General features: G+C 49.0%; 4 protein-coding genes across 4 annotated transcripts; 1 reads left to right on the forward strand and 3 right to left on the reverse strand.

The window, feature by feature from the left end:
- Nucleotides 1-1821: 1821 nt before the first annotated feature.
- On the reverse strand, nt 1822-5646 carry SMAC4_06200 (uncharacterized protein; the record flags this gene model as incomplete). Its single annotated transcript, XM_066090409.1, has 2 exons — nt 1822-4792; nt 4868-5646. The coding sequence occupies 2 exons, from the start codon at nt 5644-5646 to the stop codon at nt 1822-1824; spliced, it is 3750 nt and encodes a 1249-aa protein (XP_065947212.1).
- A 589-nt stretch (nt 5647-6235) lies between these two features.
- Nucleotides 6236-7414, reverse strand: SMAC4_06199 (uncharacterized protein; the record flags this gene model as incomplete). Its single annotated transcript, XM_003345498.1, has 1 exon — nt 6236-7414. The coding sequence occupies one exon, from the start codon at nt 7412-7414 to the stop codon at nt 6236-6238; it is 1179 nt and encodes a 392-aa protein (XP_003345546.1).
- A 7825-nt stretch (nt 7415-15239) lies between these two features.
- SMAC4_06198 (uncharacterized protein) lies at nt 15240-18004 on the reverse strand. Its single transcript, XM_024655187.2, has 2 exons — nt 15779-18004; nt 15240-15701 (listed from the first exon to the last, which is right to left on the reverse strand). The coding sequence occupies exons 1-2, from the start codon at nt 16787-16789 to the stop codon at nt 15456-15458; spliced, it is 1257 nt and encodes a 418-aa protein (XP_024511103.1). The 5' UTR covers nt 16790-18004; the 3' UTR covers nt 15240-15455.
- Nucleotides 18005-18621: 617 nt separating this feature from the next.
- Nucleotides 18622-20415, forward strand: SMAC4_06197 (uncharacterized protein). Its single transcript, XM_066090408.1, has 2 exons — nt 18622-19121; nt 19182-20415. Exons 1-2 carry the CDS (start codon nt 18792-18794, stop codon nt 20127-20129), a joined length of 1278 nt encoding a protein of 425 aa, XP_065947213.1. The 5' UTR covers nt 18622-18791; the 3' UTR covers nt 20130-20415.
- Nucleotides 20416-25889: the final 5474 nt, after the last annotated feature.

Below are 25889 nucleotides of genomic sequence, written 5' to 3' on the forward strand. Positions count from 1 at the left end.
TACCGGTGGAGCATCTAGAACGGTGTCTACGGAATATATACCTTGGCAGGCTTTGGTACAACCTAGCGGCGGGATTACGGCGGTGGTACCTGGAGGATCTGGAGCTGGAATTGGAGCTGGAAATAGATCTAAATTTGGAGCTGGAGTTGGACCCCGAGCCGGAACTGGAACGTCAGCCTCTAGAGCTAGTAGAGGTACTACAAGGAGCAGAAGTAATACAACACCTAGTACTCTAAGTACTCCGGGAAGTACTCCTCCTCCTAGAAAAGGGAGCGCCGACCGGTAGTAGGACGGATCAAGTATCCATAATCATAAGAATCAATTTTCGCCGAGGAGGCGCTAGATGACAAGTCAAGTAGGGTGGATGGCCAGAACAAGCGGCGCACCGCGAAGAGGCCGAGAAGAAGGCCCTGCTTGGAGTTGAGAAGGATAAAGACAATGGAATCTAGAGGAATTATATGTGTATATGGAGGATTGCAAAGTCATGGGGATTCGGGGAGAGATGGGATGCAGTTTGTGCACTGGGGTTTTGGGATCGCGGGGATAAGAGCAGGCAGGTACTAAGGACGGGAGTATATGTACTGGAGGAGAGGCATTGGGAGGAGAATAGAGGATAGAGGATAGAGATATGGGATTGTGAGGAGCAGGAAGATACTCAGCCATCGAAACATTGAGAGACACAGGTATCTCCCAAATACAGCCACGGCTGGAGCCAAGTCTCGCTGGATCCTCACGCAAAGATGGACATCTCAAGCAAGCACACACGCGCACACATCACTTCACGAAGCTGCGCATATGTGCAATTTGAATGACTTCCCTCAACTAATAACTATTTCCGAACCGAACCATATCCATGATATGATCTGCCTCTAAAATCCGCTGAGGGCTGGCTATCCTACCCTACCCTACTCTTGCGCATCCATAAAACAACCCCAACTTCGATTGTAGGAAGTTGATAATGCTTGAGAAGAAGAGCACCTAGCAAAATTCTCTAAGAGAAAATCATATCGATCATGTATCATATCCTTCATATGTATGCTCGTAAGCTCTATCATATGATCATAACCTCGTAACCTCATAACCTCATAACCTCATAACCTCATAACCTCATAACCTCATAACCTCATAACCTCATAACCTCATAACCTCATAACCTCATAACCTCATAACCTCATAACCTCATAACCTCGTTACCTCGTTACCTCATAAAATCGTAGCCATTGTATCCCTTCACTCATATCCGTGTATCCCCGAATCCCTGCCAAAGAACCCAAAGAAAGAAACTGAAAAAAAAGCGCCTGAAAATGCATCATGGGTATCTCTGGGTATCATTTCTTCCCCAAAACTCCTTCCAAGTGCCAAGTGCCATGCCAAATGCGCAATGTGTAAAGAAAAAGCCTGTCCGAACCAAAGTGACAAAGGTCCTGCCTGTTGTCATGAATCTTTTCTCTGCTGTTGCTGTTGTTGTATTCAACAACATGCCGATCATGAAGAAGGTTCGTGAGAGGTTGGTGAAAGCAAGTAATGAAAAGGAGAAACCGTGTCTGTTTTAAACGGTTGCGCTGTTTGTAGATCTGTTGTTTGCCGACTTGTTGTTTGTTGATCCTTGTCAACTGACAGTGTCTGCCAATGCTTTGTGTGGCTGGCACATCAGATCAAACTACTTGTTTGTTGTTGTGTTGGTAATTTGTTGTGGAACACTGACGTCTATCAGTCGTCAATCCTTCTAGTGCTTGACCGGAGACACTCTTCTTCCACCCTCCATCGCAGAACAGAAATCGCTTCACCTCTCTCTCAAGTTCAAGCTCCAAAACCAACCACCTACACATCCTCCTCCTCCCGCTCAGCAATCTGAATCGGGTTCTCCTTTGCCTCCCACTGAGTGAACCAATCCCTGGTGCTATAAGTGCCCAGAAACGGACGCAGCGCTAGCAGATTCTCCTCGGCAGTCTTCCACGACTCCCAGCGGAAAGCGCCGGGGATCTCCTCGTGATCGCCGCCGCAAGTGAGCAAGCCGCTGCGGCGGGCCAGGTCGATAAAGTAGTCGAGATGGCTCACGTCGCGCTCGGTGCCGCGGCCTATCGGAGCCAAGCTGAACTTCTCGATGATCTCGCGGTTGTTAGGCACACTACGGTAGCTGCGCTCGGGGTTCGGGTCGAGGATGACGGCGCCGTTTTTGTCGAGGTCGCTGCCGAAGGGCTTTGGCTTTCGGGAAAATGGGAACTCGGATCCAGGGCCAAAGGCAGGAGGGGCAGGGGCAGGTGACGAGGAGGCATGCGGTGGGTTTTGAACAGGCGACGTGGACGCCTGGCTGTGTAAGGTCGAGGGGTTGGTGATGCCAAACGCGATCGCTGCTTCGCTTAGGGGGACGGGTTGACGGAGAGACGAGGGGGAAGCGTCGTCATCATTCCACATGTTTTGCTCGTTGGCTTCGTCGTCTTGGAGCAGGGTGAGGAGGCGACCCTCGACGTCGTATGCAGGCTCCCAGTCATCCTGTTGGAATGTATCCTGTTGCAAAACAGGAGCAGGCAGCTGTTGATCGAAAGACTGCTGTTGCTCGGTGGAGAACTGCTGCTCAACAGGAGCAGGCTGTTGCTGAGAGAAATCCTGCTGCTGAACGACAGGCTGTTGTTGTTGTTGTTGTTGTTGTTGTTGTTGTTGTTGTTGTTGTTGTTGTTGTTGTTGTTGTTGTTGTTGTTGTTGAACAGGAGCAGGTGGTTGCTGTTCGATCGGTCTCTCTATGGGGGTATTGACGAAATTGAGGAAGGCCGGCATGATACTGGCGGGGATCAAGTAGAAGGCTTTCTCGTCAAAGACGTACATGGTCCTGGGGGAGTTCAGACCGGTACCTGCGCCCTTGCCGAGACCGAACTTGGCGGAGGAGGCCGACTTGGACAGACTGCCCTTCGCCTTGGCCCTCGGTTTCGCGACTCTTCTCCTCTTGGGCGCCGGGGCGGTTTCCTGGACGGCTGGTGTGCTAGCCGTGTTGCCACGCTTTCGCTTGTTGGGAGGGCTCCTGGCCGGGGCCTGAAGGTTCACATCGATGGTCAATTGCGGTTTCTGGTCTGTGTTGGTCAACCTGTCGAGGATGTGGGAAATTGCGATGCTTACCTGTTGAGTCTGCTGCGCCATGGCCTGGAGTCGGGCTTGTTCCTCGTTGAACCGGTCGAGCACTTGGGCGATAGGATCGTTCTCGATGCCATTGCTGGCAGGAGCAATGTAAGTGTTGCCTGGATGGGGCGCGATAAGAGTGCCGTTCTCGAAATTATTGGCGGGCGCGATAAACTCGTTGGCAGGAGCGATGCCATTGTCAGCAAGAGCAGGCAGCGGCAGATTACCGTTCATGGTGGATACATTCCTCTGGGGAACCGAATCGCTAAAGGTGCGAAGGGAGTCATCGAGATCATACGAATACTCATTGGGTTGAAGCTCAGCTCCCCAGAGATACTCGTTGTCGTCCGCATCGCCGATAGCACCATCGTCAACATCCTCAGACGGCTCGTTGTTAGCAGGAGCCTTGGTCTTTCTCGTTCGCTTTGCAGCAGGACGCTTGGCGGCAGGCTTCTTGGGCAAAGCTGCCTTCTTCCTGGTCGACGTCTTGGCCGCGGGAGTGGGGGTTTGTTCAGCAGGCAATGGGTTGCTAGGGATCTGAGGCGAGCCGTATTGCTGGTCAGACTGAACACCCGGTGCGTTGAAGAAGGCTTGCTGCTGGTGTGCATTGAACTGGTGCTCTTGTGCGAAGTTGAAAGCCTGCTGCTGGTGATTCTCAGCTGGCGAGGCAAATGAGGTGAAGGGATCGACCTGGCCATTGTTGGCAATCTGCATTCCCTGGCCAAAGGCGACGTTGTCATCTGTGAGATCAACCAGGCTATGTTGGTTCTCGCTCGCAGGAACAAAAGATCCCGACAAGTCACCCAAGTTGTTGTCACTAAAGTTGTTGTCGGCAACTTGGACATCAAAGCCAGCTGAGGAGTCCTGGACGGGAGCGGAGTCAAAAGAGTTGAGTGTATTTCCCGAGGGAGAGCCAGCTGAGAAGTCCTCTGCGGCACTGTCGGTGGAAGTGTTGGGCGCATCCGCGACGGTATTGGTGTTGGCAGAGTTGTGAGAAGCCTGGCCGGGAGAGTTGGAAGAGGCATCATTGGTGAAAGAGCTGGGCAACTCGGGACTGTTGTTGAAGGCGTCGAGCAAGGCCTGATCGAGACTGACGTTATTGTCGCCGGCCTGGCCATACGAGTTGTCGGCAGGAGGATGAGGGGGAGTCAAAGCCACTGACGAGTTGGCACGGCTATGGTTGGCAACTTGCGACGGCTGATTATTGAAGGGGTCATCAACGGGAAAGTCGGCAGATGAGTTAGACGACTCGGCGACAGGACTGGTGTTCGGGGAGTTGTGAACATTGTTGGCAGGAGAAAAGCTGCAGAAAGAATTCTTCGGAGTCGCTGCGGGAGTGGTGATGGAAGTGTTGAAGGAATTGTCGGCAGGAGAGGAATTGACGAAAGCACCACCATACGAGTTATCGACAGACGGGCTCGGAGTCATCAAGGACACTAACGAATTGTTGCGACCATGGTTCGCAGCATGCGACGCCTGGCTCTGGACCAAATTCTCGGATGGCCAATTGACGGCATTCTGAGAGATGACGTTCTGCGACTGCTGCTGCTGACCCTGGAGATTGCCGCCGCCAAAATCGTTGAAGTCAAAGTTGCTCAGATCAGCGTCACCGAAGTCAACGTTGTCGACCTCGAAGTCGCCAAGGTCAAAGTTATCAATGTTCGAGTCGCTGCCCAGCGAGCTGTTTGAAGTACCGAAAGCATTCTCCTAATTGCCAGGGGTACTCAATAGCTGCTGTTGGGCATTGAGGTTGAACTTCATCATGGGATCGTTGGAGGTGAGGTTAGGGTCAGCGGCAACGCCCTGCTGCTGCCGCTGCTGCTGCTGGAAGTTCATCTGCGCCTGCGCCTGATGAAACATGGCTTGCTGCTGGGGGTGCATAGCCTGCTGCTGGGGGTGATGGAAGCGCTGCTGCTGCTGCTGAGGAGCTTGGGCTTGCCGAGGGTGGTTGAAGACTTGACCATTCTGCTGTTGAGGATGGACTTGCGACTGCGACTGCTGGCCGAAGTGCTGCTGGGGAGCAACTTGCGACGGCGACGGCGACTGCTGAGGGGTACGGTGGAAGACTTGACCATTGTGCTGCTGGGGAGTTTGAGCTTGCTGAGGCCGCATAGCCTGCTGATGATGCATGGCTTGCTGAGGGTGGTTGTTGAAGACTTGACCACGCTGTTGCTGAGGATGGGCAACTTGCGACCGCGACTGCTGTCCAAAGTGCTGCTGAGGAGCTTGCGACTGCGACTGAGGCTGTCCGAAGAACTGCTGCTGAGGCAGATTGTTCTCCTGGTTGAACGACTGCGCAAAGATGCGGGGACGACGCGGCGGTCCGCCAGGGTACGGGGCCTGTGAAGGAGGCATCTGCATCTGCATCTGCATTTGGGGATGGTAGTTACCAGGGGCAGGCTGCATCATGTTGAAGCTCTGAGGTTGCTGCTGGTGACCTCCGAGCCGCTGATGCTGAGGAGGGAATTGATGGCCCTGCTGATGCTGTTGGCCGTGATGATTGAATTGCTGGGGATGCTGCTGATTGTGCTGCATTGCAGTGAGAGTGTTGAGCGGTTGTCGCAAGTGTCGCAAGTGGTGGGCAAGTTGAGGTGAGTGAAGGAGAAATTGCGACGAGAAGATTGGGTGGATGGATGGAGAGAATGTTGAAATGAGAGGAAAATACTTGTGGAATTCAATGCGAAGATTGAAAAAGGGCGATTGAGTTGCTGGTGGTGGAAGAGTCGAGATGGTTGTTGGGTGATGGTCGAGTTTGGGTGTCCAAGTGGGTGGTGTGGTGTGGTGATGGATGAAGCGAGCAAGAAGTTTGGGAGAAGAGAGGAGGGGTCGGGGGCCGGGCTTAAATGGAAAAGCCAAAAGAAATTGTGTGTGCCCTATGTGCCCTGTGCAGAAATTTTGCGTGGAGCCCGGCGGCAAGGTCGATGATGGAAAATGGTGTTGAGGTCAAAGTGAGTTGAAGGTGAGGAGGTGGTGAGAAGTGATTCGGGTGGTGATGTTGGGATGGAGCTGGGTGTTGAGGCTGATGGTTGACATCGGATGAAAGGTAGGTAGTAGTCTTTCTCCCCTGTCTAACCATGGTTCCTCTCTCTCTCTCTCTCCTTTAAGCTCTCCAATGGCTAACCATTTACATGCCACCATATCCCTCGGGGTTCTCAAAACCCGCGAGCAAACTGTCCGTATTCACGTCCATCTCCACGCTACCATATTCCTCGACGGGCCTAAGCAGCTCGCCCCAATAGGCATCGTCCCCGCCCATGTCCAACCATCCAGCTCCGCTGTCTTCTTCTTCAGCCTTTTCCTCGCTTCCACAGGGCACAGGCTCGCTCTGAGCCTGATCTTGGGCGTAGTAGGCAGGCTGTTGTTGTTGTTGTTGTTGCCATGATGCTTTCGACTGCGCCGCCGCCTGGAAGTAATCGAGAGGGACTTGCGGTCCCCTCTCAGGCTCTTGGTAGAAAAGAGCATTGGGGTCGAGGGAGATGGCCGTGGGGTTGTAAACATTGTTACCCTGCTGTTGTTGCCATGACTCTTCCCACCGGGCCGTCGGGAAGTTATCGAGCGGGAGTTGCGGTCCTCTCTCTTGTTCAGGCTCTGGGTAGAAAAACTCCCGCTCGATAACTTCCCGGTGGCCCGGTGGGAAGAGAGGAATGGGGTCAAGGGCGATGCCCGTGGGGTTGTGAGCATTGTTGCCCTGCTGTACATGGTTGACGGGCGGAGGGGTGAGGGGCGGCGTCAGCTCCTGTTGCCCAGCCTTGGCCTGATTCTTGGGAGGCCTTCCACGCTTTCTCTTCTGCGGAGGTTGCGGGCTCGGAGGAATGATGATGGGGTCGGTGGAGGTGTCAGTGCCCGCGTGATTGTTGGCGTCACCTTGCTGCCCCTGGTTGACGAGCGAAGGGCCTTGAGAGGGTACGACCTTGGGCCGATTCTTACTGCCCAGCGGTCTTCCTCGCCTCTTAGAGGCGGGAGAAGGGTCCTCCGGATTCTCGGCGGATGTACTGCTTCCCGAGCCAACCTCGTCTTCCCGCTTTCGCTTCCTCTCCCTCTCTTCCCGCCTAGCCGCCGCCTCGGCTTGCTTTGCCTTGCGCGCCGCTACGTTGGTGGCCGTTTGCAATGCTTTGGCCGCTTTTTTCTCCTCTATGATCTTAGCGGCGGCTATCTCGTTCTCCAACCGCTCAGCGTCTTCCGCGGCCTGTCTGGCCTTTTCCTCGGGCGAGACATTGTCCCATTTTTTACGGTACTCGTAAAGCAATGCAAGTTGTGCGGCCTCCTGTTCGGGGGGCACTTCTTCCTGCTTTTTCTTAACCATGATGGCAATGATTTCAATATCTGTAAAGAAAGATGAAAATATCAAACGTTAGCAACCTGAGCTAGAGACGGAAAGTGAGGTGTTGGTGGTACTAGCAGCAAGAAAAAAAGTGCGAAAGAAGAACTGATCACCAAAGCAAAAAAAAACAAGAAACTAACAACGAAGGCAAGCCCAAGCAAGGGACAGGAATAACGGCGGCAGAGGCGACGATGGCGATGAAAAGACAACTTCCGATCAGGGCATCAAGTTAATCAACAACAAGCGTGCCCTTCTCACCGTCATCGTCCTCGCCGTCGTTGTCGTCAGATGAATAAGGGGGGTGATGTATCATCCGCATGTAAGTATGAAGACAACAATCCTCCGTTCATCCGGGTGGAATTAGGGGACGGATCGGTTCAATTGTTGCGAGAAAACCGATCACAGGTCGACGACACTTGACTCGACAATAAAAGACATGGAAAGCAAAAGGAGAAAATCATTATCAAAAAAAAAAAAAAAAAAAAAAAAGACAGCAAATCACAGTGAACGCACACGACGATAGCAAATGGTGATGGGCAAAAAACGAGTGGCATTAATTAAGCTGGGGACATTCAATCAACAAGACAAGCTGTGAAAACCTGAAAAGGGAAGGGAATGGATTCACAAGGTTTCCTGCAGGTGAAAAAAAACCAAAATCAATCAATAGGTCACAGCCGTAAAGCAAAGGTTTCAAAAGGTTGAAGCTATCACGAACTGTGAATGGGTAGTTGGGTAGTGCCAGTCAGGTTCTTGCTTACCTCTCTCTACTTAAAGAAGATATCTGAGTGTTATGTCCGTCGAGATATCGTGTCTGTCTATGACAGAAAAAAAACTTGATGATCGATGATCGATGATCGAAGACGAATAATCTTGAGTTCTTGAGTCGTAGTGTAGTGTAAAGTTCGGTAGTAGGAACAAAATCGATTCGCGAGACTTTGAAACCAAGAGAGAGAGAGAGAAACGATACTTCGAGGTTTGTAGTGTAGTGTAACGTCGTGAAGAGAGAAAGAAGAGAACGGCAGCACCACAGAGGGGGGGGGGGGGGGGGGGGGGGGGGGGGGGGGGGGGGGGGGGGGGGGGAGATGGATTAGATAAGAGAACAGGATTCCTCTGATCAGTCACCCACGTCCAAGTCCTGCAAGCTTACAAACTCAGAGCACAGAAAAACTACAATATTGTTCAGCTCAGGTCCGAAGCGTGCGTGATCATGTCAGGCATGTAGAGGTAGGTAGGTTTTGGATTCATGCAAAAGAAACAGAAAGATATTGCAGACGGTTGGCATCAATGAATGATCAGTGCAAGACGGTCGTCATGAGGCGGAGGGGAGAAAGGGAGGGTGAGGGGGGTGTAGGATGTCTACGTGAGAGAGATGTAGGTATCATGTCACTTAAGTGCAAAATAGAAATAAAACTCTGTGGCTTGTGTTGGTGGTAGTGGTGGTGATGGTTGGGGTGTCATTGTTATGGCGGATAGCGAGAATGGGGCGTGATGAGTTTTGCCAGGCCAAAAAGAGAGGAAGAATGAGGCAAGAGAGAGGGGGGGGGGGGGGGGGGGGGGGGGGGGGGGGGGGGGGGGGGGGGGGGGGGGGGGGGGGGGGGGGGGGGGGGTAGGGCATGTAGTTGAGCCACATTACCAACCCAGTTTGCAGAAAAAAGGCAAGATAACATGCTTCACTTGCGGAAAAAATATGCAAGAAGTTTGCGAGAAGCAAGACTCGGAGTTGGAGATGGGTGTCAGGACATTGCTGTGGAGGAAAAGGAGGCTGTGTTGTGTTGTGTGGTGATGGTGACAAATGGGGGCGTTGTTAGGAAACGGGAAGCACGTATGGTATGGAGCGGGACATGCGAAGACCATGACTCTTTTGGCTCCCAGGGGCATGTGAAGACGTGGAAGGTTGGAGAAGTTGGATTGCCTTCATGCATTGCCTAAGGTCCGTTGACGGCGGCGAGCAGGTACTGAATTCTCGGGATCTCAGAAGCAGCAGCAAGATGAGGAGGGGATGCTGCGGGATGGATAATCATGATCATACCGCATAGACTCGAGCCATCGGGAGGCTGTTGGTAACGGGTTAGTAATGGTCGGGCAGTTGCAATTGCACGAAAGAGGGTTGTGATGAGATAGGTGTCGGGGTCTGTCCTCGAACGATAAGTCGATAACAAGGTCTTAACGGGCGTTGAGCATCAGGGCTGATACGTGGCTAGTACGTGGATGGGCAGAGGGATATGTCTATAGGGACGTGGTAAAAGCTGAGAGAAGAATGTGGCTGGAGCAGCATCGGAAGTTCTACTGTAGGGAGGTCTATCTACCTTAAACCATTAGGGTACAAGCTCCTCCACGCGTGTTAGGGGGGCTAGACACGGGAAACCGCCCTCCTGATTGACAAAGTAGCAAGAGAAAGAAGCTCCCAGCACAAGAAACTGAGTTTTCCACGAGCATTTCACATCAAGCGCGCTTCTGGGACCACCATCCGTGAGCTTTTCGATGTTGAGCGCTGTTGAAGCGTCGTGGTTGATGTCGTGGTGGGCCTCAAAGGGGGGGAATTGGAATAGGGTCACTCCGTCAGCCCCCCGAGAGCTCGAGATCCACTGTAATAACAGGCTACGTACTGTAACTTACATCCACATTGCCAATTCGAGGCAAGCAAATGTGATTTGATTGGCTACGATGATGATTACCCCTGGATTTGACAGTACTGGAACGCATCCGACGCTGTTAGTGACTAACAGACCACCTGTGAGCATCGTCAATGGTCCGACGAGCAAGATCATGTCCTCGGCTCGGCATCAATCGGACATGCAACATTGTTTGTTCATGGAAATTGTGTGCAGCACAGTCGCATGGAGACCACTTAGTGTGGCCCAATCGTCGGGAGCAACGTCGAAGCTTGTTTTGACGACCGCCAAGCTTTTTCTGTTGTTCATATAGACGGCCTGGTGTTTTTGTCCATCGTCGTCGGTGGAAGTTGCCGCTGACTTCTTTTTTTTTTTTTTTGTTGAATTTCTTGTAGCACGTTGGGAACACGGCGCCGACCTCCGGTGGGTGCCCTTACCTCAGAAAACATTTGTCGAGTACACAACCAAAGCCAAAAAGTGTTAAAGATGGACATGTTGGTGAGCAGGAGGGTTGTCACAACATAGTGTTTTTAAACACCGGTACCCTACAAAGAATGTGTTTGTTGGAGAAAGGGGGCCAATTCACGATCGATTTTGGAGGAGTTAGCATGCATTTGAATATTTGAGCTAAGTCCAGATCGTCAGGCTTCATCTTCCAATCCCGGAAAATACACAACAGTTCCCTGCGTCCCCAATGGTTGTTGTTACCAAAACTGACCTCGGGGCAGATGCAGGGGGTATCCCCAACATCGCCGCCGGCAAAATCACGGCCCGCAATTGATGACAATCCTTGAACGACCAATTTGCGGACTGCGACAACAACGTTTGAGCCACCACAACTCGGAAAAAATGATACAGGTGCTGAGAGCAGTGGTTAGTGCGAGCATATGTCAAAAGCCAATTTGCTGTGATGATTTGTGGTGTTGCGTGGGATCAATATGGTCGGCGAGCGGCCACAGTCGAGCTTTGTTGACATACCCCCTGAGCACTGCTTTGCACACCATTCACAAGCAGGAGAAACCGAGTTTCACATTTAAAAGGAGTAATGGAAGACTTCCAAAGGGGCTAAGCTCAAACACCACGTTTTTTGATCATTTTCGCCGACAATGGTGGTGATACTCACGAGTGTCCGAAGAGAGTGCCCGATTCTTGGTCACGACCTGACGTTGGTTTTTTGTGGAGTTCAGGTACGAAGATTTACATGATGCCATATGCAAATGAGAAAGGCGGCTTTAGTGTTCAGATCAGGGCGGTCTGTCCGCCTTACCAGTTCAGCTCGGGCAGTATCTCGGGCGCATGACATGGGCATGCTCTGTAGTCGAAGGGAATCTTATCCTATTTCGACCTATATGGTAGGCCGTGGGATGCAGTCATCTCAAACTACACGAAACTGCTTCGGACGGCAACATCTTATGAGGACATCAAGAGCAAAACAGTCTGAGCTAGAACCAACAATTTATCCCGTAGTCGAAGCAATCACATCTCCCAGGAAGAATCCCAGAAACAGGGAGAGATGATGCAAGATCACTAACGTTGCATCTTAACTTATCTCACATACACTCCGCAGCCCAGTCACTTGCGTCCAAAAAGGCCGTTCAGAAAGCTTCTTTTTCTGAGAATAACCGTCATTAGACAAGGGTAATGGCCCCTGAGCGGTCTCCTATATGGCGCAGAAGATCCGGTCCCCAAATCCGTCTCGGCCATGGTTGACAATGTTGTAGGGACCATCGTAGGCTGTTAAGGAAACACAAATGTCGGGCGCCCCCAACATGCACGGGGTGCGGATCCCCCGTAGCAGGTGTTAGCTGAAGTCATGCGGAAGCAGTCTCAAAGCTTTGATTTAGGTGTTTATTGTCGTTGTTGAAAGTTGATGAAAGGTGGCCGCGGTCGTCCGTGACGGTCCGAAGACAGAGCGACTTTCTCTCGTCTTATTAAGCCTTCTTTGCGTTGTTGGCGAAAGGTTGAAGTCGTTACGTCGATGATTTTTGCGATTAGCGCATGCGGCCACTGTCGAGTGTGGGATGTGCTCCTTTCTCCTTGATTGGTCAATGACTAGGGAAACAGTAGATGTTCGGGACCGGCGAGCTGTCGGCGGTATGGAGGAAGTGCGAGGATGGAATGTGCTTCTCTCCCCACCAGTTGTTCAAGGGTTAGGGAAATCGTAGATGTCCAGAAGCCTGGGAACTGTTGGTGGGGGTCAACAACAGATCCCTAGCTGGCAGAGGCTGGCTCGGGCAGTGTCGAATGTGTTTTGCGGCTCGCTGTAGTAGGGCCGTGTATCGTTGTAGCTGTTCGGAAAGCATATAAAGATGGTCTTGGTTGCTGCCGGGATAGAGAAGTACCACGTCCAATCCTTTGCAGCAATATCCCATCGGTTCGGAGTTGTTGAAGTTGAGATATCATGGATCTTCTTCGCTGGCTGACCGCTCCACTGTCTACGATGGGGATGTGGCTTCCCGATATGTAGAGGAGTAATGGGCCATTGGCGGTATGTGGAGGGCATAATCTCCAGCTGGCGCAGGCTGGCTAAAGACATGCCGAAGATGGCTGTAGCTGGTTGTTGTAGGGTCGCAGCTCATCATTGAGTATTGGGAAGCAGTCAAAAGAGGGAGGGACCATTGCCGGGCTATAGATGAACCCTTTCTTGTTATCTGTGGCAATTCCTCGTCGATTGGGAGTTGTTGACATCGAAATACCATCGATCGTCTTCTCTCACTAGCGTTGTGCGCTCCTAACCATCGAGAGGGGTTGTGCGAGGCGAGGCACTCTCTCCGGCGAGATCGGTAAACAATGAGGGAACCCGTAAAGTACTAGAGAGGTTGTCGGAAAGAGGGGATGAATCGGAGGGAGTCTCTGAAATTTGAAAATCATCTCCATCTAGGGAGATTTCGGGATAGCGGCGGCCATCAGATTGTCTAGCGTAGCCCAATGCCCCCTTCTAGCTTCCAAGACCTCTGGACCAATGAGGTTTTGATGAGATGGGCGTCTTGGACATCTCCAGACTGTGGTCGTCGGTCGGGGCGGGATCGAGGTCTGCCTGCTTGGTGGCAAGCCAGGGTGAGGTCCTTGCTGGCACAATGGCGGTGGGCTCTGAACTGTTAGGGCAGCGTGCTAAGCCTGGTGAGTAGGCTAGCAACCGCCCTAATCGTCTAACCAACGGAAGTGCTCCAGACGGTTACGAAAGTTCCCGTCAAGAGACTCCGCTGCCACAAGGCCTGTAATGCCCTGGCTTCAGTCATGGGCGTAGACGTCGGTTCAGCCGTTCGAGCTCCCCGAATGGTGGTGTTGGCGACTTGTTCCTCGAGATATCTGAAAGAGCTGGACCTAAAGAGCATCTCTGTTAGTGTAACATCTGGGGAGTAACTGACCTTCTGATAGAGACGCCTGATGGTCTCATCCGTCTGTCCACCAGTACAGTGAAGGGTGCTGGACTTTAACACTGAAAGATCCCCGAGAGTGTCGCAAAAGCCCTGCAGCGACAAAGGATGGCCTTAAGGACTGGAGAGAAGGGAGCTGTGGGTCGAACCCACTCAGTGTGGCTTGCTCCCTCTGCCGGTCTGGAAGTCGGGGAGATATTTCCGGGGTGTGAAAAGTTGGACCCCCCTCGTAGGTAGCCTTGCGGCCAGGTGGCTTGGAGCTTGAAGGAAAGTCTCATGGCCCGTGTGGACAGACATGATGCTGGAGACAGTATTTAATAATACTGCAGCTTTCCTGATATGCTGTGGTGATAAGGTAAGGGCAATGCGATGCATGGCGATATGGTACGTACCGTACTGCAGTGTGGTCGACTTACACCGACGCGGTGTACAGAATAGAGGGCTAAACACCATGATGGAGAGTCGGGATCGCAGTGGCCACTGCACCCCACAGGGGATGGGATGAAAAATTGGAAATTTTTGTTTTCGGGATTTATGGCTGTAGCTTGGGAGTGAAGGAAAACTTTGAGACAGTCCGATGGAAAAGTGAAAGGCGAGTGTTCGTGGTGCAGAGTTGCTCGAGTTCAAGCGGTCGAATTTCTTGTGTGGACTAGCGTGGATCCACAATTGTCGTTGTTGCTGAGACCGAGGCCGCACTCTAGGTAGCGCCACACTAGCCACAACACTTATTGCAGTCAGACAGCCGGCGGGTTCGGTGAGGCCATTCCCAACTTGAAAATGCCTGGGAAAAGAGCGGCTGTACGTTGTCGATACAACCGGTGAGAGACAAATATGGAGGTGTTGGGACGCAGACCGGCTTGGTCATGTGGCAAGTGTCTGGTCACCATCTTGATGAACTGGAGTGAGTACCATCTCCCCTGGTTACTCGAGAGGAGAAGGACGGCAAAAGGAAGCGATGCGATGGAAGAAAACAAAGAGAGAGGAGAAAAAGATGCAAACCTGACCATGCTAGTTAGTTCTGGAGCCGGGTTTTCGGTACGTTTAGAAATCACAATCTAGCCCTGGTATGTTTGTTAGTTTGGTACAAAAAAAAGTCCAATTCCACCCTTCGAGACGGTGAGAGTGGAAGAGAATTCGGGATTCGAGCGGATTGGTGCCGTAGGAGACTGCCTTCTTATTATTTCCCTATTTTGAAGGCCCTTGAGAGGAGACGAGCATAAGAGACTTCTGTAGCGTTTTCTACCCTGGTCACATTGTCAGTGATTCGAACGAAGATCCAAAGGAGGCCAACAACAGCTCTAAATCCCCCATGTTTAACCGTAGTCCGAAGTACCAAACTAACAAACAAACCAGTCTTGTCTTGTAGAACTTTGAGAGCTCCGAGAAAATGCTGTGGTTGGGGGTTCAAGGCAGATTGACAGTGGCGGATGTGTTGGAACGGGCGGGTTGGGAGGCCAAGGAATTCGAAAACAGAATGAGTGGGGATGCTTGTCGGCTCTCTGATAGTTTGTGGTAAGTCGATCGAAGGTTGTTTGGTTGTTCAGGTCAAAGTGTTGGTTGAGGTTCAGGTCGACGGGAAGTATTGGTTGAGGAAGTGCGGAGGCCGGGCATCGATGAAAGCAACGAGGGGAACAACATGGAAGTCTTCAGAGTTTCGTGCGGCTACGTCTTAGGTAATGAGCTCAACTTCCCGCCTGGCAGGCTGCAACACCCAGAAGGTAAGATAAGGGCCAATGACGGGCGCTTCTAGGTACTAGGTAGTTAGCCTTGACAAGTAGATTACCCTCACCAGTCTCGTAAGTCTGCGTAGTAGACAGTCAAGCCGCAAGCAGTGACCGGTTAGAAAAACCATTCTTGATTGTGTAACCTATACCTGTCCCTACACCTATGTGCCCTGTTCTAGATCCTTTCTCGCTCACTTCCCATTGTGACCACTGCCCCTACTGTATCCCAATGAACAAATGAACAAAGATACAAACTGACTAACAGATAAACCCAGAACCCTGTACGAACCATGCAGGTACAAGTTCGATCTCACGCAACCTCCTCAACCATCTTCCTCTTCACCCCCCCCGTAAACACCTGACCGACGGGACCAGCCACCATGTCTTCGGGCACGGCAATCCTGCTTCCGGACTTGTTGTTGATCCAGCGGACAAAGGTGGGGTCAGCCTTGGGCGGCTCGGCATCGCCTCCCGGAATCTCGTCACCGTTCAGCAGAGCGGCTTTGCGGTTGGTCTTGGGCGCCTGTTTCTTGAGAAGCTTATTGATCGTTTCCATCTGTAGCGCGCGGTGAGCGGTAAGTAACTGTGCAGTTCATGTCGATGAGAAAAGTCAGAAACCGAAAAGCTGCATACCTTGACCTCCTCGTTACGCTTCTCGCTGAGGTTCCTCCTGCGGCGAGCCATCTCAGCCCTTCTCATCGATAATTCCTCAGCCGTAAAGACCTTCTTCGCCTGGACTTCGTCTGAGAGCTTCATGTACTCGTGCGAGGCAACGCCAACCTTGGCTCGCTGACGAGCCGTCATCTTGGAGATATCCGGCGTACCACCGCCCTCGTCATCGCTATCCAGCTCAACCTCCTCTCCTTCAGCGTCATCTTCGGCCACCTCAATCTCGTCGCCCTCAGCATCCATGTCTTCGTCCTCTTCCTCCTCGGCTTCCTCCGCATCGTCCTCGGCTGCAGCCATGTCCTCAAGGTCTGGATCCTCAGGTTCACTCTCAAGCTCGCTAAGTTCGTCATCGTCGTCATCGTCATCGTAGTAATTTGTCTTGGGTGCGGTCTTGATTGTGGTCGGGGAGCTAGAAGGCACCTTTGCTGTGGCTTTCGCTTTGTTGGGTGATGTCGTCGCTTGAGCCTTGGAAACCGTGATGGTGGGTGGAGCAGGTGTATCGTCCATGTCGACGTCACCGTCTTCGTCTTCATCGTCCTCTTCCTCCTCCTCTTCCTCATCATCTTCGTCGTCATCCAGGACGGGCGCATTGTTACTAACTTCAATCTCATCCGCCTCTTCTACTTCCTCATCATCGTCCTCCTCCTCCATGTCCTCGTCCTCGTCCTCGTCCTCGCTGCTTTCCACAACGTAGCTCTTCTTGGCTCCTGGCCTGTTCCGCCTGCTAGCCACGATGCCGGAGCTCGAATTGCCGCTTGTGGCCTCTCGTAGCTTGTTAGACGGTACCTTGACGGTCAACATGTTGTGGCCGTTGGCGTCACTCCGGCTGCTAGCTGGAGACGAAGGCGGGCGGCGCCCAGTGGTTGATCGGGATGATGACATGGTGCGCTCAGGAGTGACTCTATCGGACTGGATTAGGTCAGTAATCAAAGCGGTAGCGCGCTGGGCCGCTGAGCGGCGCGGACGTGAAGACATGGCTGCTGGTGTGGAGGTATGGTCTATCTGGTAACGATAAAATATCCGGAAAGGATCGCGTTGTAGGAAAGAGTATCGTCAGGGACCTGAGGGACACGAGCGAATGAGATAGGTCGAGGCGAGATGAGGCGATGTAGTTAATGGCTGATGCTGGCGATCTGCGGCAATGCTTTGGCGAAGGTTGTCATGTATTTGATTGTCTGAACTGGCTCGGGTTAAGTTCGACAAGCCGGGATGGACTTTGATGACTAGGCCTTGTTGAACCCGCCGTTGGTTCGTTTGGGCAACACGGGAGGGGAGACGCTTTGAACCACTAAGACCCTTATTATGCGATAGGTGGTGTTCTTTGATGGTCGTGTACCGATGTACGTAATTTGTTGATTTGGTAGAGGGGCGATGCTGGCAAGAGTGTTTGGCTCGCGAAGGAGGTGGGATGTGAAAATTGGCGGTTTGGTGTTTGTGTCTTTTGAGAGGTGCTGTTGGGTGTTGCCTGCATGGGGTGAAGTGAGATCCCGTCTGGTCAAAGCCCCCTCCCTTAAGTTTGTGGGTTGTTGTTGTTGGACGGTGGTTCCGCCGTTGTCGTTCGGGTCGATAAGGCCTTGCCATGCAACCTGACTGTGCAGCAAGCACGACTAAGACGGACATTGACGTCGCCTCGCTTCTTCTTTGCTTCCTGTCCCTCTTGGCCCCAGCCTTTGCCGTTTTGCGGACAAGGCGCATCGGAGTTGCCCTGACATTGGGCCAGAACCAGACTGCCGGTTTCACAAGGATGACTCCAGCGTCTCGTCTCGTTGGATGGAAACAGGTCGGGAAACCTTGTTGGAACCACACAGTCTCTATTGTGTCGTTTGCGACATCTCGATTGTTTCTCGGGTGCTCCCTTTGCTTGTTTTTGATAAAGCACCACCACTTATTCCCATTTTGACTTTTGTGCTGACCAGGTCTTCCAGCAATGATATCGTCTTCGTCCTCATCTTCATCCTCGACCCTCCCTTGGCCCGACTTCCAATCCCATTCTCGATACGGAAAGAGACGCACACCAGCAGTAACACGTCGCTTAATGAACGATTCACGGTACTTACGATGAGTTAACAAGACACAAAGCCGAGTTACGACCAAAGCTTAGTCGGATGGACGGAATGAAACGGGGAATTGTTGGCCCTGCCGACTATCTTCTGAAATCAAGTGTTGGCGATGAGGGTGGCGATGAGGGCGGCAATTTCTCTTCAGAAGGCTGGTTTTAAATAACGGCCAGTAACGTCTTTGAAGCCTGCCCTATCTAGAGACGTAGCAGCGCTACCTTCGGTGTTGATGGCGGCGGGTCTAGGTCTTGGGTTCGGCGTTGAATTAGAGGATGTGACAAAGGATTGGCGGAGCCGTAAAGGTAAAGTCGGGGTGAGAATGTCTCGCGGCGATGGCAAGTCGAAGCAATCGTCGGATCATTGAGGTGTTAGGATCGATGTCGGGTATCAGGACTTGAGAAGAAGTTACGAAGTATGGGGAAAGGAAAGAGTATCGTGATGTTTCAATCTCGAATTATCCAGCCTCGTCTTCAAGGCTGTTTCCAGCTTCTGACTTCACGTCGAGAAGTCGCGACCGTGATGTTGGCTGTCCCCACCCACAGTCCCCGTCGGTCCCGCTTGGCCGCATGTCCAGTGGATGGTCAGTGGGCTCGGCCTTTGCCGGGGAGGTGGGTAAAGTGGGTCTTTGCATTCAACCCCTGAGCCTACCGCTGGAGTCCAGCTGAAAAAGCTCAGACCAACAGCACCCAATAGCGACACCCATGCCTCGGTAACAGGAGACGACAACCACGGCTGGAGGCGCTGAAAGACCAAAGTTCCCAGCCGCCGCAATCAACATCGCGAATCCATATCCGTCCATTCATCCATTCATCCATCGCCGTCTTCCAGTCCTCGCCAACCGTCCCGATTGCTCGAAGCAGCATCATACTCATCGTACACGCAGTTACAAGAATCGAATTCGGTCATTCAACTCCACCGCCATGGGCGACTCCGAAGAACCCAAAGGTGCCGATACCCTGGCGTGGGAGAAAGCGACGGCCGACAACAACACGACATCCCAGGCTCAGGCTCAGGCTCAGGCTCAGGCCCCGTCAACATCGACTTCCTCAGAATCCCAACCCGCAGCTCAAACCTCTCCAGAAGCGCCAAAAGTATCGGTCTCCCTCGAACAAGCCAGGATATTCCTCCAGGATGCGCAGGTGCAAAAGGAGACAACGGAGCGCAAGGCCGCCTTTCTGAGGAGCAAGGGCATCTCCCAGACCGATATTGACGAGCTGCTGAAGGAGGACTGGATTCGGGCGCAATCTGATGCAAGTTATATTTATACCACAGTGTTGCCAAAGAGAAGTTGCTAACATGGACACCTACAGCTGAGAGAAATCCCCATCACCAACGAATCGTCATCCTCCGCTTCGTCAAAGGTGGCCGCTGCGATAACAACCACAACTACCCTCCCCAAGACGAAAGAACAACATGTGCCTATCATTACCTACCCCGAGTTCATGGCCGAAACCCACCGCGCGCCACCGCTAATAACCATGAACGGCGTCCTTAACACGGTTTACGCTTTCAGCGGTATCGCCGCCCTCGTGTACGGCGCCAACAAGTACGTTGTCGAGCCGATGGTCAACCAGCTCACCGAGGCCCGCGTCGACTTCCACGACAACGTTAAGGACAACCTGGACCGGCTGGTCGAGAAGCTCGAGCAAACCGTATCAGAGCTGCCTCCGGGCTACAAGGCATCGGACGGCCGCGCCAGTCGCTACAAGGACGCCTACGACGACGACGACGACGACAACATGAGCACGTACGAGGACCCGGCCGAGATGTTTCACCGGGACGTTGGCATCCAGACGTCGCCGCCGCCCACGCCGTCTGTGCGGGCCATGTCGCTCCCCTCGCGCCCGGGCACGGCTATGTCGGCCCGGTCCCTGTCGGAGATCTACGAGGCGCACTCGCGTGCCCAGTCGCGCGCGGCGTCGGCCATTTCCGAGAGGCACATGAACCACACGCAGAAGCAGCAGAGACGTCTGGCGGAGCTGGTGACGTCGGTCAAGGAGATCAACGAAGGGCTGACGTCGCAGTGCGAGGACTATGACGAGCTCAGGACGACGGTGGACGTGTTCCACGGCGAGCTGGAGCAGTTGGCGCTGCAGCACTACGATTTCACGGGCGGTTTCTCGCTGTACGGGTATACTAACAGGAGCGAGCCCAACGACGAGATCAAGAAGGCCAAGGAGAACATCAGACGGGTCAAGGGCGTGTTGCTCACCACTAGGACTTTTGCTACACCTACTCCTGATACCCCGGCGCGGTAGGAACGTGAGAGGTTCAGGCAGGCACTTGAGGAGTTTACGCAGCAAAAACGAAATGCGCGGAATGTCCAAAATGGTGATGGGAAGTAGCAAAAGGAGCCGAAGGTAGTAACTTAATGATGGTTGCCCCTTCCTGTCCAGTCGAAGTTGGATATGGGAGCAAAGCGTGGAATCATTTACATACATATGATGGTTAGAAAGAATTCAGAGCAAGCAAGCAAAGCGTCGAGAAAGAGATGTAATAGAAGCAAGCATTAGCAGCGGTTAATGACATGATTGTTATTGTTTTCATACAACGAAGGATCTTGGTTGTACAGACCACATTATGCTCCTGATTCGTGTTACCTATTGCGGTGCGTGAAGCAATGGTCACCCTTCATCGACTACAAAGAGACCTCAAAAGAGGATTCGAAATCTGACACGGATTAACAAAACCTGGAAATCGACCGGAAGAACATGTGCAATGTCAAGAAAGTCCAAATTGTCTTGACTGTTACTCTGTAATCACAAAGTTACACGACAGTCTTACGAGAAGCGGTTGTGAAAGCCGGCCGCCTCCGTCATCGGCGCCTTCTTGCTTTGTGTTCCTGTGAATAGAAAATGAAACCGGAAGTTCCCGGACTCACTACTGTCGAATGTAGAAAAATTGCCTCGCTCCATATACCTGTACTCGGGCCCATACATGTCGTGACATTCAGTTGGGACTCTTTTTTCCCCAGATGTTGTAGGTAGAGGTCCGGTATGTAGCTTACCTCTAGTGCCATGCAGATATGACCTGAGGAAGGCTCCTTCAGAAGTGCATGTTCATCGTGAACCTTTCCAACGTCTTTTTTCTCACCCTTTTTTTTTCTCCTGCTCTTATCCCAAGACCAGCATTGCATCATCCAATTTCCACATACCTACCGTAGGAATTCGAGTAATTCGCCGAACCCCTTCTTTCTCCCATTAGTTACACATAAGCAGGCCTACACAAAGAGCTAGCAGGCTTAGCCGGCCCTCGTCCACTTAATATACAAGTAAATATACATGAATTAAGCTGGTGAGCATTGTTTCTAGGCGGGGGACTATCAACTGAGCCTAATTCTACTATGGGCAACTTAGGTGTCATGGCTTGACGCCATGCCTTCTAATTGGTTGCATTACCTACATGCCTCATTTGTTGCATTTACCTGTCGGACCCACTTCCTATTTCATTCTTGTATTTAGTCGTGCCAGCCAGACTCGTACTTTCTCCTCTTCTCTTTTATTCTCCATAGTTAATTATTTATTACATTCGTTAGATTATTCGTGTGCACTGTCCTCGAGACCTACGTGCCGTGGCATTAAGGAAGAAATTTCTGGTTTGCTAGGCCTAATTTCTCTTTCTTTTTCACCCAGTCACACATATTATAACTATTTTATTCCTATTATTACTACTCCTATTATTACTACTCCTATTATTACTACTCCTATTATTACTACTCCTATTATTACTACTCCTATTATTACTACTCCTATTATTACTACTTCTATTATTACTACTCCTATTATTACTAACTATACCAGCCCTCTCTTATCTCCTACTTCTTAGTAAAATCTATTTTAGCGTTATTAACATAGTCTATAAGTAAATAAAAGTATTTAAAATCAACAAACTTATATTATTGTTACTAATTACCTATTTATAAACGTAACTAACAATTACCTTAACTCTTATTAATTTCGTAACTGTTATTAATACCTCTTCGTTCCTCGTATCCTATCAACTCCCAATTAGCTAGAAAGTATTACTCTTATAAATGTTATAGGGCTAGCGTTTAGGATAGCCTTGGTCAACGCCAAAGCAATGCCAAAGTACCAGCGCTTATTGCTAAGAATGCAGACGGTTTGTGTGACGGACTGGGCATCCATCGCAACTATATAAGACCACTTGAGCGACTGAATTGCCAGCTTCGGTTACTTGTATCCTTTTACAAAAACATGGAACGTTATAGTGTAGTGGTAAGATACGTCGCCGTGATAGTCTGGTTGGCCAAATCCCTATATTTACCGTCCGTGCGGCCTTAGCACAAAGGTAAACAAATTCTTCTTTCGACTGCACTCTTCTAGTGCAATCTTTCTTCCTTTTTGTTCCTTATTAAATATAACATTATTTGCTGCAATGCTCTAACTAGCCTATAATAATAGCACTAGTATAGAGATGCTACAATGAACTATGCACTTGTAGTAGAGCGGAGCGGAAGCGGTAAGAAGCACAACAGCAGTGCTGAAGAAAACAGCGTAGTTGCAAAGACAATAGAGGGATGTTGTAAAAGAGGTCTTAGAAAGAACTCTACTCTCAAGATAGAAGAGTATATTGAACTCTGCACTATAGAAGTAGACTGTATTGTATTGCTTGGATTGTGCTTGCTTGCTTGCTTAAGGAGTGACTAACTAAAGAAGAGAAGAGGTCTTTATATACACGAACATTAAGTATTTAGAAGCTTCCAGAGTGTAGATGTCACAGGTTGACATTAGCTATATAGTATGCATTCCGAGTTCTGCCTTGCAAGCAGAACATCGTCTTATCTTTTGTAGGTTTGGCTGTCTGGGCATATGCACCCCAGCCTGTCATAGTGAAAGCTTCTGTAAGTTGATAGAAGTGCTTATAGGAGCACTATATCATGAAAGGAATAAACTAAATCTATGAGCTTCTGGTACATTCTATGATAACAAATTAGTCTAGAAGGAATGCTGAACAAGTTAGAGAATCCCAGAATACAGTGGCAAAACCTCTATATTCTAGCACGCTCTGTGGAGGCTAAGTGGACTGATTTTGTAGAAGGAATAGTTCAATCAGTATTTCATACTACAAGGTAGCACAAGGTAGTTACAAGACACAGTACTAGTCACACGTTAACAAGCATTTTAACTATTACATGACTACTCGCTACATAATACTTTTATAAACCTGTTATATTAGATTTGATTATCTTTTCAAACTACTACTGTCACGGATTGTACGCGAGTGCCTCTTCCGGGACAAACTATATAAGATCACTTGAGTGACCAAACTGCCAGCTTCGGTTACTTGCATCCTTTTGGGAGAAATACAGAACGTTATAGCGTAGTAGTAAAATGCGTCGCCGTGACAACTACTATTACTGTTTCTTCGTAAATACGCTCGAAAGAGCTCTCCTCCCCCATCGCGATGTTTTAGTAACTATCACGGCGCTAGCGGGCCACTACACTACTAGGCTATGTTCCAAAAGGATACAAGTAACCGAAGCTGGCAGTTTGGTCGCTCAAGTGGTCTTATATAGTTTGTCCTGGAAGAGGCACCCGAGTGCATTTTGTGATAGGATTTATATTAGCTTATTTTATTTTAATAAATACTGCTATTTTATATGAGTTAGCATTTTGGATAGTAATTTAATTAAACTATTACTAGAAAGCTTTCGACTATTTGATTAACTTTGATTTAGTTGCTTTAATAGTATTAACTAAATAAATCGAGTTTTATATTACTCTTCTTTATTTTAACTTTATATTTGAACTTCTTATAATGAATGATAACGTCTTTTTCAATTATTCTAATATAATTATTAAAACAATGGAATAATCTATTGATTCTCTTGTAATTACAGGCATTTTAGGCGAAGTTTGGGAAAACTATAAAGTTACTAGTTTAAGTATTTGATACGGGTAACCTGAGTTTCTCTGCAAATACGATGTGTGGTATTTGAAAGCGTTGTGAAAGATGATGCTGAAGGGAGAATCGAGAGCCGAAGGCTCGCCCACAGAGCGAGCTTCTCATGCAACATCTCATCTCATCAGTGATCCACTAGTGGATCCTAGGCGACCGCCTTCGTACATGTGACCATGTGGGTAGCTCAGTCACATGGCTGGGCACCTCATGGGTCTATGTAATCTATATACATATAATACACATGTCCGGTATCAGTATTGTTATATATTTTTAATAATATATTATATTCTTTTAAAAAAGCTAGAGAATGCTAATAATATTTATACATTTAACTTCAATGTTCTATACTACGTTGCTCATTATTTTAATTAGATTACTTACTTAATTAATTAATAAATTAATACTCACTCATAACTAAAAAGAAATTGAAAAAAATATTCTACTACATTACTTGATGCAATTAATGTGCTCTTATTATTTTAGTTGTTTTAAATACTTACTTGTTATTTTTTTACAATTAATATCCACGCTACTAGATTTTTTTAGTTACTACTAGCAATTAGATGAATTATTATAAAGTAAATTTTCTAACACCTAAACTTTTGTACAAATTTCTATTATATTTATTTTGATTGAAATTACTCGTTGCATTTTAATACGAAGGTTAAATATAATAAACTATTATGGAGTGCGAGCAGGTATTCAAATAAAACTTTAATTATTGGATGAGGAATAGGAAAGAAATACTGTACGTACACGAGAATTATATAAGGTATAGTATGGAACCCTGTGATTAGACTTACAGGGTGCTATCATATGACTGCGTGGCTGTTGTGGTCGTGCTACGCTAAGCTAAGTTGTGCTGCAACTATACAGCTGTACTTAGCTAGCTACACTAATGTAGCACAGCGCCTACATATCTTATATAGGAACAAGGCAGTAATGCCTGTAACAATCATTACGAAATAAGAATTTTATTGAGGTTAATAATATAAAATAGTAAGAACTTCATATGAGTGCTATAAATAGTCAGTTAACTATTTCGCTTAATAAAGTTAAAAGTTATATTAGCTACTAGTAATATTTAAACTATTAATAGATTTCTTCAAAATATTAACCAATTTCTTTAAGATATTAATAAACTTTTTGAGACTATTAACAAATTGAAATTCCCTACCTTGCTGAAAAAAATTGCTAACTTTAACTAGCAACTCGCTAGGAAGCTTTTATGCTTAATGTGCAACTAGTTGCTATTAAATATTATATTGCCGTTGAAAATTCTGGAACTACCCAATGAAGAATATAAATAAATACTTAATTTCTAGGTATAATTCTATAAAGAAGGCCTTTGAACGCCGGCGAAATTAAACTCACGTTATCAAAAACATTTTATAACAGGTTAACCAAAATTTACAATAAAACTGGCTTTCTACCGCTAACTACCACAATTTACTTTTAACTGCTAATTTCTTTACAATTTTATTACAACTTAACTACCAATTAGTCATTGTGCGAACGAGGATTTTATAAAAAGTAGAAGCTTCTAAGTATAACCATCGTTTTAAAAACCGCCGCCATGGTATATATAAGTATAGTAGCTATTATCATATTCGATTCGCGTTTGTACAAAAATAAGTAATAATCTTCGCAACGCTAATTAATATTATTTCTCTCTTTCTTTATTATTACTCCTCCTCTCCTCTATTAAATATTATATAGTGTAAAAATAACTTGTAGCTTCAACTCTATAAAGTAGGATCATTCTATACGTTTAACCAGCGCTTTCTACTTAATTTTATAGTTATATAGTTATTTATTCAAACAACTAAAGTAATATTCAGCGAGCTTAATATTAAAAAGGAGAGCAGGAAAATACTATTTCACTACTGATTAGCTTATTGTAACAATATAACAATGATTTAACGAGATTAATAAGGATAAGAATACGAGAAACAGAGAGACGGCTGGGACTACAAGAATCTGACTTTGAACACTGTATTGCATTGCTCTATAGCTTAAACTGGGTGGGCACATATACTAGCATATGCGTACACGCGGGGCCTAACTATGGCAGGTTCCCCCCCACCCTAAGGCAG

The sequence above is a fragment of the Sordaria macrospora genome, chromosome 5, assembly GCF_033870435.1.
Source record: "Sordaria macrospora chromosome 5, complete sequence".
Classification (NCBI taxonomy): domain Eukaryota; kingdom Fungi; phylum Ascomycota; class Sordariomycetes; order Sordariales; family Sordariaceae; genus Sordaria; species Sordaria macrospora.

What these genes read in the sequence shown, in the direction of transcription:
- SMAC4_06198 (XM_024655187.2), bottom strand. Translation starts at nt 16,789, where the DNA reads ATGTCTTCACGTCCGCGCCGCTCAGCGGCCCAGCGCGCTACCGCTTTG. An exon ending in AGCGTAACGAGGAGGTCAAG is followed by an intron (nt 15,702 to 15,778) that starts GTATGCAGCTTT and finishes CGCGCGCTACAG; the next exon opens with ATGGAAACGATCAATAAGCT.
- SMAC4_06197 (XM_066090408.1), top strand. Translation starts at nt 18,792, where the DNA reads ATGGGCGACTCCGAAGAACCCAAAGGTGCCGATACCCTGGCGTGGGAG. An exon ending in GGATTCGGGCGCAATCTGAT is followed by an intron (nt 19,122 to 19,181) that starts GCAAGTTATATT and finishes GGACACCTACAG; the next exon opens with CTGAGAGAAATCCCCATCAC.